Genomic DNA, 16,746 nt, shown 5'->3' with positions numbered 1-16,746 from the left:
CATTTATTAGTGGCATGGGACACCCCACAAACCCCCTATGAAGCCCCCTGTGATTGTCAACACCATACGCATTCACGTAAAGGGGTCCTTTAACAGCGATATCTCTGTAAGTTTAGAATATGCAAGCAAAATGTTTTATTACTTGCTTTTGTTAGCCATGAGCAGTACTTTCATCTACCGATTGCATCACTTTTGTTCCATTATGGGTGTTGCCTCTGGTTAGGACCATGGACACAGTGTGACAAGGTCCTCAGGAACAGGATGTTCAGTGTGAAATTGATACATTCTGAAATTAAAGTAGGGCCTAGTTTTTAGTTTTGTTTCCACATTAAAATGCACAGGTCATTACAGAACTTTACATATTTAATTAATCTTTGAATAAAATTCATTATTTTTGTGTTTTTCATTTACTTACATTAGAACCCAGAGACAACAGCATCATTTCTAAGCAGGATAACGTTTAACTGGTACAACAGGTAAGACTTCATATTGTAAAATCACTTTTCATTGCTTCCTTTTTAAAAGATCTTTCCTAGAGGGAGTTGATTCTGTAACACCTTTAATGCCGCTTCAAGAATTATTTCTTAAAGCTTTTCAACATTCCGCTGCATCATACCTTTCTTAATAGTGTGATTGATTGCATGATTCACCAAACATTAGAATTCCCTGTGTTATTCACTGGCCATTTTAGACGGATAGCGATGTCACCGTCAGTTTGTTGTTAGCCGATGTGCTTGACCCCAGGATGGCAGGAGAACTGATTGTGGTCCAGTACCACCGCTTAGAACTATATATCTATAATCCAAAAAAACTAACCCCGCCTCTATCCCCATCACCAACCGCACTACCATTCAACTACCCTCACCATTGCACTTTCACCCTCTCCACATGACTAGGTCTAAAGAACATAACTTCTACCTTTAAGCACCACACTAACATTCCCCAGCACCACATTACCACCACTGCACTACCTAATGAAGAAATATACTACTGACACCTCCTGCCATTCACCTTACAGTTCTGTACTACAAGCAACCTCAGACCTATTTTATCCAACACTTCCAGGCAACCACTCAATTTCACCGCTTTACTCACCCCCAACAGTGCAGCAATACCTTCACAAACACATTACTGTGTCACTCAACCTCTCAGCCCTACATCTACCACACTGTGAGCCACACTTCTTCCGCAGTACGGCATCCCTTCACCACTAAAATGTTCCAGATCTCATCAAATTATCATCCTACATTAGAGCACAACCAATACCACCCCACCACAGCCCTACCAACCTAACCGCCTCAGGACAAAATCACATCATCACAGTAACATCTATACTTCTACCACTGCAGAGAGCCCCAAGAATCTCATTATCCCAGACCAGCTCTGTGCTACTTCTTCCTGGTATCACACTGCTACCTGCCAAAAAAACTCACCAGTGCCACACTCCTCCAGCTCCACGGCAATCCCAGCATTACACGACTTCCTTAGTGCCATACTATTAAGCCAAACAAACACAAGGTGATGGTAGAATGCTTAAATTAATCAGAACCACTGGTTATCACTTGGGCATAACTCCAGTCCATCATTTTTTGTGCACTATGCCACTCTAGAAAGAGGCATCCAATATGCAAATCAGTACTGACCCTACTCATCATGGGAACAGTCCATTCAAAAACTAGCAGCCTGCCTGTCCCTGGACGTACGCCATCCATTTTGACGATTCCTCAACATGAGGTTTTTGCGTACGTACCATATGGCTAATAAGCAGGGACACGTAGTGAACTGCACAACCAACAGTGGTTGTACGCAGAGCATACTGAACAGTCAAATCAACTGGTTCAGTATCGTATACATTTTAGCTTATGCACGTGTTTTTCATGTTTTTTTCACGTTTTGCACATATTTATTGCAGTAGCTGATTTTCTGACCCTGAAGAAGGCAAGGACACTACTATAGGTCTTTCTGGCCGAAACATGTTGGCCTATCATCTGACACATTTGCCTCTAATGCCGGCACCTGTGTTACCAGCTATTCATTGTTTTTAATCCTGACACCGGGTAGCTGAATAAAGTTATAGCATAGCTAACCTAGTAGCCAGTTTTAACCTTGCACTTCACAGCACTGCATTTTCACACACATGCCAGTCACACATTGGGTTTTAGTATGCCCATTCTGACCTAACAAAAACATCCCTGAGCTCCTCCCTCGTAAAGAGGGGGTTGTAGCCCACGTGAATACTAGGTTTTCACTTGAGGAGGCACCCCTATGATGAAGCATGACACCTCTGATGTGTGAGGGGAACCGTCCTGAAAAGGGAAACCCCTCTTCTTTCTTGGTAGAGTACCTCTAGATAGTTATTTGACCTTCCTCCTATTCTGGACCCGTGGCCCCTTTTTTGTGTTGCATTATATTGGTGGGGAGTTGGCTCACGCAGGTCCTTAAAACTCCTCTAGCCCCCAAGTGTATTCATCATCATCACACTGCTACCTGCCAAAAAAAACTCACCAGCGCCACACTCCTCCAGCTCCATGGCAATCCCAGCATTACACGACTTCCTTAGTGCCATACTACCAAGCCAAACAAACACAAGGTGATGGTAGAATGCTTAAATTAATCAGAGCCACTGGATATCACTTGGGCAGAACACCAGTCCATCATGTTTTGTGCACTATGCCACTCTAGATAGAGGCATCCCATATGCAAATCAGTACTGACCCTGCTCATCATGGGAACAGTCCATTCAAAAACTAGCAGCCTGCCTGTCCCTGGACGTATGCCATCCGTTTTGACGATTCCTCAACTTGAGGTTTTTGCATACGTAGCATATGACTAATACGACGGGACAGATGTAGTGAACTGCACAACCAACAGTGGTTGTACGCAGAGCATACTGAACAGTCAAATCAACTGGTTCAGTATCGTATACATTTTAGCTTATGCATGTGTTTTTCATATTTTTTTCACGTTTTGCACATATTTATTGCAGTAGCTGATTTTCTGACCCTGAAGAAGGCCTTGACACTACTATAGGTCTTTCTGGCCGAAACACGTTGGTCTAGCATCTGACACATTTGCCTCTAATTGCAGTCATGGCGGAGGCTCTGGGCTTGTGGCAGAATCTCCACAGTGAGAATCTGCAGAGCGTATATTCCGCCATGACTGTGGAGCATCATCCCTGACTACGGCGCCTCCTCAAGACCGCAGAGGCTCCTTGTGAATTGGGCCCGTTGCACACACACAATAGTTTACTTCCACAATATTTCAACTATGTAATAATCCTTATTTATTTCGTAATGCGCCCTAGCTGAATTACTAAACCCAGTAAAGCACCGAGTCTGACATTGAATTGACATGAACACATGGTAATGCATCTTCATGACACACAGGGTATTCTTGGTAAATTGACCAAGAAATCTAACAGAAAGATGGCACTTCTTTCCAGAATTATTGTTAAAGGTTATAAACATCCATTGGAGCTTGAAGACTTGTGGGAGCTGAATAAAGGGGATAAAACCAAGCACATCCATGACTTATTTGAAAAGAACATGTTCCAAGAGGTGAAGAAAGCCAAGAAAGCGCTGGAGAAGCGACGACAAAAGAAGTTGTATAAGAAAAAGACGAGAGAGCTAATGAACGGCCTCAGCAGTGCTCCAAGTCAAGACGTCCTTATATTGGTGAGTATTTCAAGGTGCCTTTGACGTCATTCACTGCAGGCTGGAGAACCCCATATCCTTGCTTATTACCAAATGCTAAGGTGAAACTGAGAGGTTTGTACCATTCTTCATATAGAAACAGCATGCTCTCCCAAAGATAGAGAGTATGACCAGGCATTCGTAAATAGCGCATTCTTACTTTTTAAAGAAGTGTCATATTATTTTAAACCTATTTAGAAAGATTGGTGGTGTGGTCAGAAATAGTTTAGCAATAAGAGCAGATGTTGCGGCCACTTCTTGGTAAGTTGAAGCCTGTGAGTTTTGTCATGCAATGTACATGTATCTGTTGCTCCATATTCCAGCCGCTGGCTGGGCAGACATATGCTTAGAATAATGTTAATGTTAATGTTAAATTATAGGATTCCTCAGTCCTCTCCCACTGTGCAATAATCAGCTTCTCGCACTGTCCTTCTGTCCTACTCCTTGTAGTAGTAGACTACTACAAGGAGTAGGAGAGGAAGATGGTGAACACCTTCTTGAACACCTCATCAAGCAGTCTCTGATCCTTCTCGACACTCGTTTAGTACCACAGGAATCAATCCAATTATAGGTTTCCAAAATGGCACCCTGAGGAGACATTTTGTGCTGAATATCCAAGCCGTAGAATCAGAAATGTGGCCTAGTAAATGTAGCTACTCGTCTGTATTGTACATATTTCACTATGAGGCATTCCCTAGCCAATTACATTTTGCCTGGCACTGTATCACAGACCAGCAGAACAGTCAAACACAGCCGCGGCCCATGCGGGAAAGAGCGGTGGGGCCAGGTGGGGAGGATTTAGAAAGACGACAATGAGGGAAAATTAATAATTTATTTAATTTTCCCTCCTTGTCGTCTGTTGAAATCGCCCCCAACCGGTCCCACCGCCCCACCACTCTTACCTACATGGGCTGCGACTGGTCACACATAAAATATTACATCATTCAAAAGGGCTGAACAACTGAGGTGTGAAAAAGCTCTGTAAATTGATTTGTTTTCCATAGGTTGCCACGGTAATTTGAGAGTATAGTTTTCCTTACCTAAAGCAGGACTTCAGTATGGGATGGGGAGAAGCGATGCAGGGAGGGGAACAATTTTACTTCTTATTTCCAACTAGCCCCTGTTCACTAACCCTGGTGAAAGCAGGAGGGCTGATGTGCTGACCTAAAATTCCTTCCCCTGTTTCAGAAAGGAGTGTAGCTCTTCACATTTCCATTTACTGGTTCTTTAAGGCCAGTGCAAGGAAATGTGCTGCAGACCAATGTGGGTGGAGGGTCGTGGATCCTGCTGACATCAGTAGTTCCCTCTCCTTTCACCCATGTTGCTCGTGGGAGCCAATGAACAGGAAAGCATCTGCTGCACACCAGCTTCTTTGCCACTCATGGAGGACTGCCCTGAAAAGGCAACACAGCAGTTACTGGCTTCCGGGACATAAACTGGGTTGCAAAAGGCAGGACTGGTCAAATAAATATTGCCCCGCCTTCCCTATTGTCAGATATATACATGCAGTAAATGATTAAAGGTCTCACTGTGCATGGTTTGGCTTTGCTAAACAACATATCCTACTGTGAAATGACAAACCTAGCTTGCTAATCTATTATTTTTTATTTCCTCACATTACTATTAATATTTGTTAGAACCTAAAACAGAAAATGCAAGTTCCTTTGACTAAATGGAGGAAGATAGAAAGTTCTTAGTTTTGGCAGTGGAACACAATTTAGAGAATATAAACGATTTTGCATTTTCCCGAAAAGGCAAAAACAGACTGTCCTGGCTCCGGCAGCTGGAATAAAACTTTTGACTGTGTTTTTATGGGCTGGCTTTACAGCACAGCTGTTGCCAGACAATTATGTGAGAAATACAAGGAGAGGGGCTTTGGCTCCACCCACAAGTTAGGACAGGAGATGTGTGCTTCCACACAAAAAATTCTGGCCCTCCACACAGCTGTGACCATTTTGTTTATTTTTCCAGCTGCCTGAGCTTGAACTTTTAGGAACACACACACATGCCACTCTAATGTTATGAAAGTGTCTTAGATAACTTGATAAGTTATGGGGTTTTTCTTTGGCAGCAGCACATTTGCGAGCAGGCAGTCATTAACATACATGGGTGCGGGCGTGACAGGGCCTACTAGCATTCTCATTGAATTGTATAAATTGAATTCTAATAAAATTGCCCCTCACTTCCGAGCTATGTTGACAGAGAGTAGGGAGAAGGGCATTCTCCCATATGACCAACGAGTGGCCAACATAGTAGTCATATATAAAGAAGGCAAACCCAAAACGAGCTGCGCCTCCTACCGGCCAATTTCACTTTTGAATGTAGAGCCTAAGGTTCTTGCCAAATTACTGGCAACTCGCCTGATTAAAGTAATTACTACACTAGTCCACCCAGATCAGTCTGGCTTCATGCTGCATCGTAACACAGCCCTTAACTTATGGTGCTTGCATGGAATATTGGGGAGAGCGCATACTATACAAGAGCCGGCAGTGATAGTATCGTTAGACGCCACCATGGCATTCGATATGGTGGAGTGGCCGTATCTGTTGGCAGTCTTAAGCAAATGAGGCTTCGGCCAGGAATTTATAGGCTGGATTCGCCTCCTATACTCTGGCCCGATGGCCCAGGTAGTGGTGAATAATCGTAAGCCTACAGACTTTCAGCTGGGTAGGGGTACTAGAAAGGGTTGCCCACTGTCTACGCTCCTCTTTGCACTGGCAGTGGAGCCACTGGCGGCCTGGGTCAGGCAGGACCGGTCCATCCGCAGACTGAGGTGGTCTCTGGATTGGGAGGACAAGATATCATTGTACGTAGATGACGTTCTCCTATTCCTCGCTAATCCCAGAGGATCACTAATCAGCCTCCTAGACGTGCTGGGAATATTTGGTAGGTATTCTGGGTTCACGGTGAATTGGCTTAAATCAGTGGTTTTTGTCCTCAAGGGGGAACCGCCAATTATACCACGGGGTTGCCTGATCCAAATCGTAGCTGACCGGTTCCGGTATCTCGGAATCTTTGTCACACTAGACCCGAAACTCCGCTATGCCCGCAATTTGGACCCGCCTATGCAGAGACTTAGGATGGACGTAGCGCAATAGAAGGCTCTTCCCCTTTCCATGCTGGGCAGGGCAGTCCTTTTTAAAATGATGGCCCTGCCTCGTTTTCTATATGCGCTCCAAAACACGATGGATCCAGTTCCTGCGTCCTATTTCAAAGGAATCGAGGATCTCCAGAGACAGCTACTTTGGGAGGGTAGACCTCGCATAGCATTTTCCAAATTGACTCTTAACTGGTACGACGGTGGTATTGGTCTGCCAGACTTAAAGAAGTACTACTGGGCGTCTCAACTGGCTGCTATTAATCACGGGATTTACGAGCATCCTAGTGATCCCGGATATGCAATGGACAGATGGCAGCTCCCAGGGGGGATTATACAAGAGTGCTATACGCTAAACCCTGTAGGTACTCACTGACTGGTCCTACGGCACACTCCGTCCATGTCTGGCACACAGTCACTAAACACCTGAAATGGGAGGGTAAACTTACGCTGGCCACACCACTGTGGAGCTTGGAGAAACTGGGTGACCTATGGAAATCTAAGGGTTATGATAAATGGGATCTTATAGGGATCACCCAAATTAAAGATATCTGGGGAAATGGAACGGTGCATTCATTTGCAACACTTAAAGACCAATATCACCTGACAGATACCAAGCACTACTGGTACCTGCAGATCCGTCTTGCCTTACTTACCCATGTCCCCAGTGGATTGGTAGTCCCGGAGGCCTCCCCCCTCGAGGACAGAGTGCTTGATGGGCATCTCCCAGAAAATACTATATCCCTAATATATAGGAAGTTGATAAATAACATGAAGGACCCGTTGCAGGCCCTCAGGGGGCATTGGACCGGGGATGGTATAGAATTGGACGATGAGGACTGACAGGAGGCGGTCTCCTCCCCACGTATAGTAGCAATCCAAGCCAGGCTGAGATTAGTACAGCTTAAAATATTACATAGGATCTATGTTACGGGTCCGAGCCTGGTTCGAATGGGAAGGGCGGAAAGTGGTGAGTGCAGAAGGGGTTGTGGGGAACCGGGAACATTCATTCATACACTATGGAACTGTCAGCAGATACAACACTATTGGAGGGACATTCATCACGTACAGCATTCGGTATTGGGGGTGGAATTGTAGCCGGATGCTCGAAGGTGCATCTTAAATATCTGGGAACCTACGGACCTAAATACTTACACCACCCAATGGGCCACTTTATCGTTTATGATTGTGAAACGTAATATCGCGCAGCTGTGGGGGGCTACTCAACCGCCCCAGGTGCGGAAATGGAAGTAGGATCTAGACTGGTGCATGTTCAGGGAGAAATCAGTCTTTATAGCTAGAGGATGCCCCGGGAAGTGGATAAAAGTACGGGGGGCTTGGAATCGTTACAGAGGCCACATTTGTCACCCGCCAAATTGCCGGTCTGACACAGATGCTCCCGGATCCCCTTGATCTGCTAAATGTAACAACTGCAATATAATTTGTATACTGTACACTGAATACTGTTTTAAAGGTAGTACCTGTTTGTAATTGCTTGATGAGATTTGGTCGAACAGTTTAATAAAAAGAAATTAAAAAAAAAACATACATGGGTGCTTTGGTCTGACTTGATAGTGCATTTATAAGCCAGACCTATTGGCATTGTCAATGGTTGGTTGAATTTTAGTGTCAGTAAAATTAATGTTCAGGGTTCCATTACATTCAGTATTCATCAATAACTTAGGCTGGAAGTTTTCAGACCTCTAGCTAGATAAGTCCATCACTGCCAAGTTTCCGGGGTAGCAACACGCACAAATAACATAAAAACAGTTCTGAATAAAAAAGTGTATATATACGCATAACCCTACCTGTGTAACTAAATATGGGTAAGTTGAAGTAGACTTCTACTGTGAGTGGAAGCAGCCCAGGGGCACGAGATCTCACAAATGTCATTGATTGTCATTAAGTGCTTGGAGATTAGGAAGAACTGAAGCTCCCTAGACACACTGAAAACAGGACATAAAACCTTGCTAATGCTGAGGAGATCTGAGTCTCGTACATTTCCATTTAGCTCATTATATTTAGAATATTGGGGGCATATTAGTTCATTCAGACTTAATCAATAGAAACATTTATTAGTGACACTAACATGGCACCAGCACATTGACTCACAGGTATACATATGAAGTAATTCAAATATGTCACATGGTAGAAGTCAATTTTTAGCATGGACAAAAGAACATAAACATATGTTTATTTTAAACTCCTTTATTGTACAATATGAGTTGCTAAAACATACCAAGAGGCATCTCAGTAGTCAATAGTGATTCACTAAGTGTTCATTAAATTACACATAAAAGAGAAAAATAAATTTTTGACTGAAAGAATCATTTATGTAATAAAACGTTATACAAATATCCAATTTTATGGGATCAAAATGAGGGTTTGAAAAAAAATCAGCTCAAAAGGATTGTGTTTCTGCTCTGTACAGTGAATACGTGGGTGTTCATCACGACAAAAGGAGACAACATTTATGTATCGCCCATCAGAAGAAAGGCATTAAATGTGAGAGAAGGTGGAGTTTGTTAGTTAATTGCTTGAAGTTTGTTAGTTATTTGTATCTGTCCTCATGGTAGAGGATTGTTGGTACTTTTGAATAGGGATGCAACAACTTAGCTCTCCAAACATGTTATAAGTGATGGTACTGGTAGCATCCAGTTGTGGGGATTTTAGGTGTACTTTCAATAAAAGTATGCATGGGAGAGCAGGGCAGACCATCCCTGTCATTATCATCGTTCAGTATGTTTTTCTGCGACAAGTTGACAATTGGGAATGTTATTTTGCTTGCTGCCATATTGTCATATAGCCTTTCCTAAATGTAACTGTTTGTATTAGGAAGAAAAAGGGAAGAAAGGAAAGAAGAAGAAGCCTAAACCAGGGCCTGAAAAGGATTTCCCGAAATCCTGGCTTATTTCAGTACTTTTCAAGACCTTCTGGCCGATCCTTCTGAAGGCTGCCTTTTTCAAGCTTGTGCACGATTTGCTGGTGTTTGTGAGTCCCCAGATACTCAAGTAAGTCCCAAGTTGTATTCTTGTCATTATTTACTTGATTTCTTTCATGCTATAAGTGTTGCATCCAGTTGTAGTACTTAATGACCCAGTATGGCATACTATTGTTTGTAGGATCTACATGTGTATCAACAGCAGTGTGCTGAACTGGTGTTTGTCTTACCCTATCAAAACTTTAAAATATTGTGAGGTCACGTCAAAAAATATCCCAATATGGGTACTTAGCAAAGAGGCTAAGCCCCCTATTTTTGTTGACTACAATTTACTGAAAGACAGGCTTTACCTGTTTTCAGAATATGGAAATATAGCAGTTTAAATCTGAATGGCCAAAGTGTTGTTGATGCTACAGCATGACTTCTTCCAAAAAAGCTACTCTTCTGCTGATTATTTGGAATTATGGGTAAATACTCATTTTGTAGAAGTCTAAATAAAATCATAAACAGACTCTGTGAGATCACATGGAGGGCAGGAAGTTTATTAATGTGACATGGAGACAGTTTGGCCTGACTACCAAGTGCCCAAATTGGAGAGGTACATCACAATCTTTTATTTTTGCAAACTGCAAAAAGACGTTTTATTACATATCCAATAAAATCATAAGCATGGCAGAATTTATCAATAATTATAGACCAATATGTCACATGTCCACCATCAGACGGTACATATTACACAATCATTATGTACGGAGCCAATCAGAAGAGTCTAAGAGTGTGTGATACCTGCATGATAGATTGTGACACTGGGGTATTTCTAAGTCTACGCAAACAATAAGCCAATCAGAGGTGGACGCTTTGTCCCAACCATATATAGTATGCTGACAGGGCTTTAACAGTCCATAAATTTGTTGAGCTAGCATGCAATTGCAATTCATGAGTGGTGTACTTGAGCAAGCCTTGCATTATAATGTGGTAGATGTTGTTTTTATCTCAACAGGGTACATTAGTTCATAAAAGGTCTGTGCACGTCTACCGGCCTTGTCATCATTGAGTATCACAGAAGTGAGCAAGACAAAATGGACTCTATGCAAGACAGAAAAATATGCTTCCACAATTTTGTTAGACCACTCTCTTCAAATTGGTCTCCAATCTTCTCACCAAACCCTAGATATTGTATGCCAACCTAATGACTGGAAAACAATCAAACAACTTGTGTGCACCATGTGATGCAGGGTGATACTGAAAGGCTAAGTTGAGCTTATTTGCAGTACAATGACAAAGTGACATGGGCGGTCTCAACCTTGCAGGGAGGGAGATCAGAATAAATGTTTTTGGTCATACCAGGGGTCCAGATATTTATGTAAAACACCCTGTGTAAACCCAGTATTCCTTTTATTCTTGGGGACACAGGGCTGGATTGAAAATAAATAGGAGGATGTTACTGGGACCCTATGTCTCGAACATTCTCTCTGCTTGTGATTCGCCAAGATGTTTTGGCCTCTATAAGATCCCTCATAAGAGGGCCTAGTTCCTTTTGTTAGGTCAGTCAAAGGTACCCCTACTGGATGTCCTCACGCACTAATTTGTATATGCAGGTAAGAGTAAGTCTTACCTGCCCATCCAACTTTCTGGAGCCTGTGTCAAAAGGGATGGGGACCCACCCACGGGGGCTCCTGTTGTGAGGCATGTGAATGAATGACACACTGGGACTTTGTATGTGTGCACACAAGAACATATGAAAACAACATGCAATGAACTCAAAACAGGCTGATATTGGGGCAAGCATGTTTTCTGTTCATAATCTCATTCATGCACTGTTGTGATCTATGCTTACCAATGGCATGGAATATACTTATCCCTATGATGTAAGTATCTCACAAGAGGGGGCAGCATTCATACTCACCAGTTATGAACGAGAATTTCAGTGTGATTCACATAGTGCTGCATGATAGGATCCTTGTGACTACATGAATAACCAACACATGATGAAATACGAGAGAGGTTGGTAATATGGTACTACTATCAAAATATGGCCATCACTGTTATTTAGTTAAAGTATCCCTATGATTGGGGGACTGTTAAAGAAGAAAAAGCACTCGCAGTCACTAATGTTGAACACTAACTGCAGTGGGATAAACACTAGTGTATTGAACTAGGACTGTGACATTGCCTGTTTTTCAATCTGGGATCGGAGGTGCCCCAGAGGGTTAATGATTATGATATAAAGTTCTGTGTCATGTTAAAAATTCAGATGAGGTGAAAATCAGAGCAGTCTCCTCTTATAATAAACTTAGAGCAGTTTCAGCCACAATAACGTTGTAATAGAAAATAAGGACTGTCCCAGCGATAGATGTCACACTTTTATTATTTATGTTTCACCCATCTTTGTGTGACTACAGGACAGGTTCCCCCCGGTGTGACTACTAGGTTCGAACCCCACGATATTAGGGAAAGTAGATGCACTAGTTGTGCATGCTCACCAGTGTGCTTTTCATGTGTGTCTAGCATGATGTGATTCTACAAGTGTACCATGAAGAGTGCACTTGCATGAGAAGAAGTATATGCATGGAAAACAAGAGAGTGAATTAAATAAAGGAAATTGCTAACGAAAAGGACAGATGTTTATGATATTTCATTTTAACACAGGCTGTTTCCCTACAGGTGAGGAACTGTTGGATGGGCAGGTAAGACTGACTCTTACCTGCATGTACAAATAAGTACCTGAGGACATACAGTCCGGGCACGTTTGACTGCCTTGTCGAAAGCTCTAGACCTTCTTATGAGGGATCTTATGGATGCTGAAACATATTAACGAATGACAAGTAGAGAGGATTCTCGAGATATAGGTTCCCGGTAACATTCTTCTGTTTATTTTTAATCCAGCCCTGGGTACCCAAGAATAAAGAAAATACCTGGGTTTACACTCAGGTTGTTTTACATAAATATCTGGACGCCTTGTATGACCAGAAAATATTTATTCCGATCTTCCTCCCTACGAGGGTGAGACCACCGTATTGTTATCACTTTAACATGGTGAGACGGACTGGTCGAGGACGAAGAAGCATGCCACAAAATGTGGGTGAAGCCTTTCCATCCAAATCTTTTCTTGCTTCTTGTTTTCCATAGACATAGTCTCGTTATTCCAGAAAGATTGAAAAAATTAGCGATTTGCTGTACTTTTAGTGATTCTGTAGTTAAAATATTGGCTGTAAAGACCTCTATTGCTCCCCGGTGCTGTGATTGCATTATATCAAACACTAAAATATATTACCAATACAAATAGGACCAAACAGAACCTTAAAACACTGTCTATTGATAGAGCTACAGATTTTAGTGACCAAGAAGCCCAGGTTTCTCACACCTTGCTCCAGGGATGAGTCGCTGCAAAGAACACTTATCTAAAAGCTGTAGCCCAAGCTTTGGTATTGTCCTTAAAGTTGAAGATTTTCAACCCATCTCTATTTACTTTAAGGTTTATCGTCATCCACCAATTGTAGCATTAAGGACTTGGTGATATCATCAAGTTGCCATCAAGTTTCCATGGATTTTGTTTGTCACTGTATGTGCTGTAAGCAGTAGTCCAAATGTCATGTTTTTCTTACTTTGTCAAAAGTAAGCTTCCATCATTTTCGTGAAATTGTGACTAGATATATTAGTCTTTCAAATACTTTGTCAAAACATTGGGGTAGTTTACCTTTTTTTCTGCAACAAGGTTCCAGATATCATTACATGGTTATGGGAATTAAAACTTAAGAGATAATTTACTATCCTCTCTTTAGCCCCAGAATTTGTAAAAAATAGTGTAATTACCTAGTACTTTTAAGAAAACGGGGCATTATGGAAACGCAATTATCTTTGAATCTTTAAAGGATTTCCAAGAGTTCTGTCATTAATAAATCATAAATATGGGGAATGAATTGCATATTTGCAACGAAACCCCTTGTTGTTATGTTATATTTTTCTTATTAGGTCGAGCCTAGGCAGCGCATGCGCTGTCACTTCGAGACATGCTGCATTCACTCTGTGGGTTAACAGCCCACCCATAGGCTTGCTATTTGCTGGCTCCATTGTCACTCTCCTATTCTTTCTTCCAATTTGCTTATGGCATGCATTTGCCATGCCTCTTGTAGTGTTTATCCCTCCCCGAAAGCAGAGACCAAGTACAATATCACTCCACTAGTTACCATATTAGCATTGTTTGTCTAACTCCTTTTTTTGGTTGAAAAGGAATTAATACGATCAGTCGTGTGGTTCTATTCTGTTTTGAGGTCTCTTTAGTGCTTTTTATAAATGTATTTTTGATCCCAGCGATCTCCATTTGTTAACTGTCATCATGTATTTAAAAAAAATGTTTTGTAGTCATGGGGTGAACCGACGCTGAGACTTAAACCCGGTTCTCCAGTTCCAAAGCCGGCAGCTCTAAATGTTACGCCACATCTTCTCTACAAATATTACTTGGTATAGGCGTCAATGTGTTTGGCTGGGAGTGGCAGAGTTTCATAATAATTTTTTTCTCAGGTAGAGCGAGCTGCCGGCGGCAAAGCCTGCGTCCTTGGTGCTGTCCTCCTCTCCATAGAGATGCTCTCGCCCTCCCTCCCACTCTGTATGTTTCGGTGAAGGCTAGGCTTCTTTTGCCTGCACAACTCCTCCTAGCGGCGCTCTGGCCTTCCATTGCCAGCTCTTTAGTTTATTTATCCTCTTGTTTTTGCTGGGGAGAGAGTTTTGCCTCAGTCCCTGGTAAGCTGTATTGTATGACTAACAGCAAGTAATGTGGGAGCTCTGTGTAGAGGGTGCCGAAGAGGAAGTGAGCGGATGCAGTGCCGGTGTCCGTGTTTAGGTTCTGCTCACAAAGAGTGGATCGTTCCCAGTTAGCGGGGCAGATGCCAGGTCAGCGTCTGTCAGGCATAGAAGAGAGGAGATGGTGGCAGCTTATCAAATAATACGCTTTACTTAAGCTATCAGAATATATATTTTTGTTGTTTTATATAGCGTGAACATAACCTGGAGGAATTGGAGCACTTTATATGTGCACCAACCAGTTACATCACCCAAGAAAACATTTACCTTTTTCAGGCACTTGGAAATTAATTGATTTGCCCAGTGTCACAGGAGGTTGAGTGACGCCGAGACTCGAAGCTGGTTCCTCAGTTCCAAAGTAGGCAGCTCGGGCTATAGTGCCACATCCTCTCCCACATACGCTATATTTCAATAGATAGATTAAATGTCCACTTTATGACCAAATTAGCACTCTTTATGTTTTCAGCCAAGGGAGGGGGTTACCTGTAATTGCGCCTTGGAAGAAGTGTGTTAGGAGTAGAGATTGCTGCCGCTGGACTGCAAGGGCTGCATATCTGTCTTAGTGGCATTCTTTTCTTCCCTAGGAGTAGCACTACTTCTGAGACTCGAAATGATGTATGCTGGCCAACCCTCCCTAGAAGTTTAATCTGGGGGCACAAAGGTGCAGCCGCATAGACAGGGGGTGTACTTGGGTCCATGCCTGCCGACATTTCCTCTCCCTTCCCAGTAATCTCAGTGTTGACTTTTTCAGCTTTCTAACTTTTGTTTTGGAGGATCAAAGCCAGGAAAAAGTTTCGCAAAGCGGCTGACCCCCTGGCCACTGGGGTGATGCTATTTAAAATGAGAAAAGCCTACGTAAGTTACATTTTTAGTTTACTGTTGTGTGGGGCAAAGGGTGCATAGACCACAGAGACAACACACACACAAATGGTCTTTACAAATGAACCATGCTCTGCCTTGTGCAGGCGCACTCTTATCTATTTTATACATGAATGACGTCACACATCAACATTTAAGCGTGGCTAAACAACAGGTGTGTCCCCATGAAACACATTACAATCTTCCGACATTTAGATAAAACTTCACATTTGCATACAGCACAGGCAAAGACAGAAGGTAACCAAAGTAATAATGAATGCATGAGCAGTTAATAGTCACAGGGTAGGCACTTTAACGTCTGATACCATCTAATTCTTTTTTGTTCATTGTCTCAATATTGTTGGGTCATGTCAAAGAGTATGGTTGTTGGCCAGCTCTGGATTGATCTCTCTCCATCTCACCATTGGAGCCTGACTCAGCAGTTGGCTGGGTGGCGATGAGGGTTCTTAATGGTTTGTCTTTTGTGGACTCCCGCTAAATCAGTACTGGAATCCAAGGACCCACACTGAGTCATTATTTTAAGCGGGGACCACCGTCCTAAGCAATTTCTATGATTTGAACCTCAAAACAATACACAAATACAAAAACTATATATCCAAACAAATGCTCAAAATTTACTCCACAGTCAGACATAAAAAAGCTTTCTCCATTTTCAATTTTGCTTCTTTATTTACATATACTTTATTCATTTTAACCTATTAATTATAATATTATTAAATTTTGTTACAGTCGTAGACTTCTTGAGTATGCTTCATGGAACTCCACGGGTCTCCGACCACACATTAATAAGCACTGCGCTGAGGTATCACGGGGGCAGATGGAGGCATCAGTGAATAACATGTAGGGGCAACAGTTGCAAAACATTGTTGTGCTTCCTGTTCAGAAACCCTTTTGAAGAAATAAACGTTCTGAGGGATCTGAGCCCTCTCTTTACTAGTGGTTGTCATAGTACCCTTGACAATAGTAACAGACCACGGTCGGTGTTTGAATTTTCCCCCACGTTGACAGATACGCAGTAACACAGGATCACCAACAAAGAGTGATCGAGGCTTTGCACGCTTGCAGTGGTTCATCAATCGATCAATCAATCAATCAATCAGGGAATTGTGAAGTGCGATACTCGCCCATGAGGGCCTCAAGGTGCTGAGGGGAGGGGGGTGTGCAGCTCTGGGTCAGCAGAAGAGCCGAGTCTTGAGGCTCTTTCTGAATGTGTGCAGAGAGGGGGAGCGTCTGATGTTGATTGGGAGCTTGTTTCAGATCTTTGCCGCGATGTAGGAGAAGGCCCTTCCACAGGCTCTGTGGATGGGCAGGGTTTCAGCAAGGATGAACTCGGGGGA

General features: G+C 42.7%; 1 protein-coding gene across 2 annotated transcripts in view; it reads left to right on the top strand.

Moving 5' to 3' along the window:
- Nucleotides 1-16,746, top strand: part of ABCC2 (ATP binding cassette subfamily C member 2) — a 354,899-nt gene that overhangs the window by 148,859 nt on the left and 189,294 nt on the right. For both annotated transcript variants that reach the window (XM_085606294.1, XM_085606296.1), the window contains exons 6-8: nt 421-476; nt 3,443-3,674; nt 9,625-9,800. In XM_085606294.1, coding sequence (XP_085462420.1) covers nt 421-476; nt 3,443-3,674; nt 9,625-9,800 — 464 coding nt within the window. The remainder of the gene's footprint in view (nt 1-420; nt 477-3,442; nt 3,675-9,624; nt 9,801-16,746) is intronic.

The sequence above is a fragment of the Triturus cristatus genome, chromosome 1_2 (genome assembly GCF_964204655.1).
Source record: "Triturus cristatus chromosome 1_2, aTriCri1.1, whole genome shotgun sequence".
NCBI lineage: Eukaryota > Metazoa > Chordata > Amphibia > Caudata > Salamandridae > Triturus > Triturus cristatus.
The sequence above is the reverse complement of the archived record's forward strand: the minus strand, read 5'-3'. Positions and strand labels throughout refer to the sequence as shown.